The sequence below is a fragment of the Teleopsis dalmanni genome, chromosome 2 (assembly GCF_002237135.1).
Source record: "Teleopsis dalmanni isolate 2A chromosome 2, ASM223713v2, whole genome shotgun sequence".
Taxonomy (NCBI): Eukaryota; Metazoa; Arthropoda; class Insecta; order Diptera; family Diopsidae; genus Teleopsis; species Teleopsis dalmanni.
The window spans coordinates 220,455,567-220,457,610 of NC_051847.1; the positions used below are offsets into that span (position 1 = coordinate 220,455,567).

General features: G+C 30.8%; 1 protein-coding gene across 1 annotated transcript in view; it reads right to left on the reverse strand.

The window, feature by feature from the left end:
• LOC119676784 (voltage-dependent anion-selective channel-like) overlaps window positions 1–645 on the reverse strand; it is a 2,136-nt gene extending 1,491 nt beyond the window's left edge. Inside the window, exon 1 of the mRNA XM_038088044.1 lies at window positions 27–645. Within this exon, the coding sequence (XP_037943972.1) occupies window positions 27–645 (619 nt within the window). The remainder of the gene's footprint in view (window positions 1–26) is intronic.
• Between the last annotated feature and the right edge of the window lie 1,399 nt (window positions 646–2,044).

The following is a 2,044-nucleotide window of genomic DNA, read 5'->3' on the forward strand; positions in this document are numbered from 1 at the left end:
TTCTTCACCTTCTGATTTGAAGTTACCCTGCAGTGCAGCTTCGATATTATCAGCACATCTATAATATATTGCTCCAGTGAATTCTTCTAAGTCTTTAAGCTCTACATGAACGGCCAATTCATCCTTTTCATAACCAAGAGCAAAATTATTTTTATTTAAACTCCAGTCTTGTGTATTAAGTTGAGTTGATAGGCCACCCAGAAAGGAATTGTAACCCAAAACAAGTGATGCATCAACGTTTGGACCATTCGTATCAATGTCACAACTGATGTCAAACTTGACATTTTCATGCGAATATGCACCGAATATCTTACCTTCCTTCTCACGTGTATTCAATTCATAACTGCCCTTGATGCCAACCTTAACCCCTTCAGCAATTTTGTCAGAACAGGAGACTTCGGCGAATAACTTATTATCGGTATTCCATTTTTCAATCAAAGTCAAACCATAGTCAGGAATTACATACTTTGAATCAAGTTGACCAAAAACTTTTCCATCATCCTCTTTGGAGTAACCAGTTGAGTTTAAGTCGAGACCAGCAGTCGTCTTCGCATTGCACATAATCTTCCATAACCCAAAGTGGTAACCCTTAGTAAGAACATTACGTGCCCAGCTTCCAATATCTACGTAGGATGGCGGAGCCATTTTTCTAAATACAGCAGGTAGTTCTTAGATTCAGACTATAAAACAAACAGAAAGCTAAACATATTTTATATTAATTTTTTTTCTTATAAAAATGTTGACTACAATATTTATTTTTATAAAAATTTTTGAAACTCAAAGTTAACTGAGTTTTACGAGACACGTTTATACATATTATTAATAACTTTGTATAATCGAACTATACGCTGTGTGTAAATAATAAATAAATTTTGGTATTAATTAAATTATTTTAAAATTAAAAGAAAGCATTTTCAAACGTTGCAGTCCACTGCAGTTGTAGAAAAATTATGAGAGACATGGAGAAAAAGGAACCAATGTAATGACTGATATATGTATAGTAATGATATTGATAAAAATCATCACTCTTAACTGAAACTGTTTGATATCTATGTATTTTTTCAAGGGGTTTGATGACATGACAAACCATTTAATTGAGGTTAGAATATATATAAATTAATAAGACGTAGATAACTATTGAAACTATTTGGTGAAATGGAATAGGCTTAGAACTTATCAATAAAATAAGATTAATTCTTAGAGTTCTACAATTGAATCACAATTCGCACATAGTCATAATAGAAGTTCTGGAATTTGAAAAATAAATACATCAAGTGTAAATAATACCTGTATCTATGAATTACCAAATAACGCCCATTTAATAAACTTTTATTATTGAATATGTGTTTACTGATATAGTAGGTTACTGTATAATCATTTATCACAAATTCTTTAGAATATTTCAAATTTTTTTTTCAACTTATTTCAATAAAAATAATAATTTTTATTTAAATTAAATACAAATAAATAAAAAAAAAATAAATAAAAAAAAAGATAAATATAAAAAAATTTTGTCATCATGACAAAATGTAATGAATAAAAGAATTTATTATATGCTTAAATATATGTTCCGTACTTTTTATCTTGGTATCAAATTGTAGTATTTCGTAGGAAAGGAAAAGCTTTTAATCAGCAAACATGTAATAAATGAATGCCAACAAAGGAGCTGAGCTTTAATTTAGTGGCATGCAACACAATTTCTATCCATTTTCCTGCTTAATCACATAAATAACACATTAGCATTCTATAAATCACATCCGCTTCACTTTGAAATTCATAAATTTTCATTTCTAACACTACTCTAAGTATAACGGATACACGCTCAGGATGATAAATGTAACCAAACACCTATGCTAGCAGAGATCTACGCACCCGAAACCAACTCCAACGCACGAATAAACCAACTCCAACGCCAACGCTAACGCCAAGACCATGAGCCAATAATAGTCGCAATGGTTTACTTAACACTTTACACCCCACTCCTTGCGGCTGTGTTACTTACGTTTTCATTTAAGTTGTAATACGCACCAATGATTACCGCTTT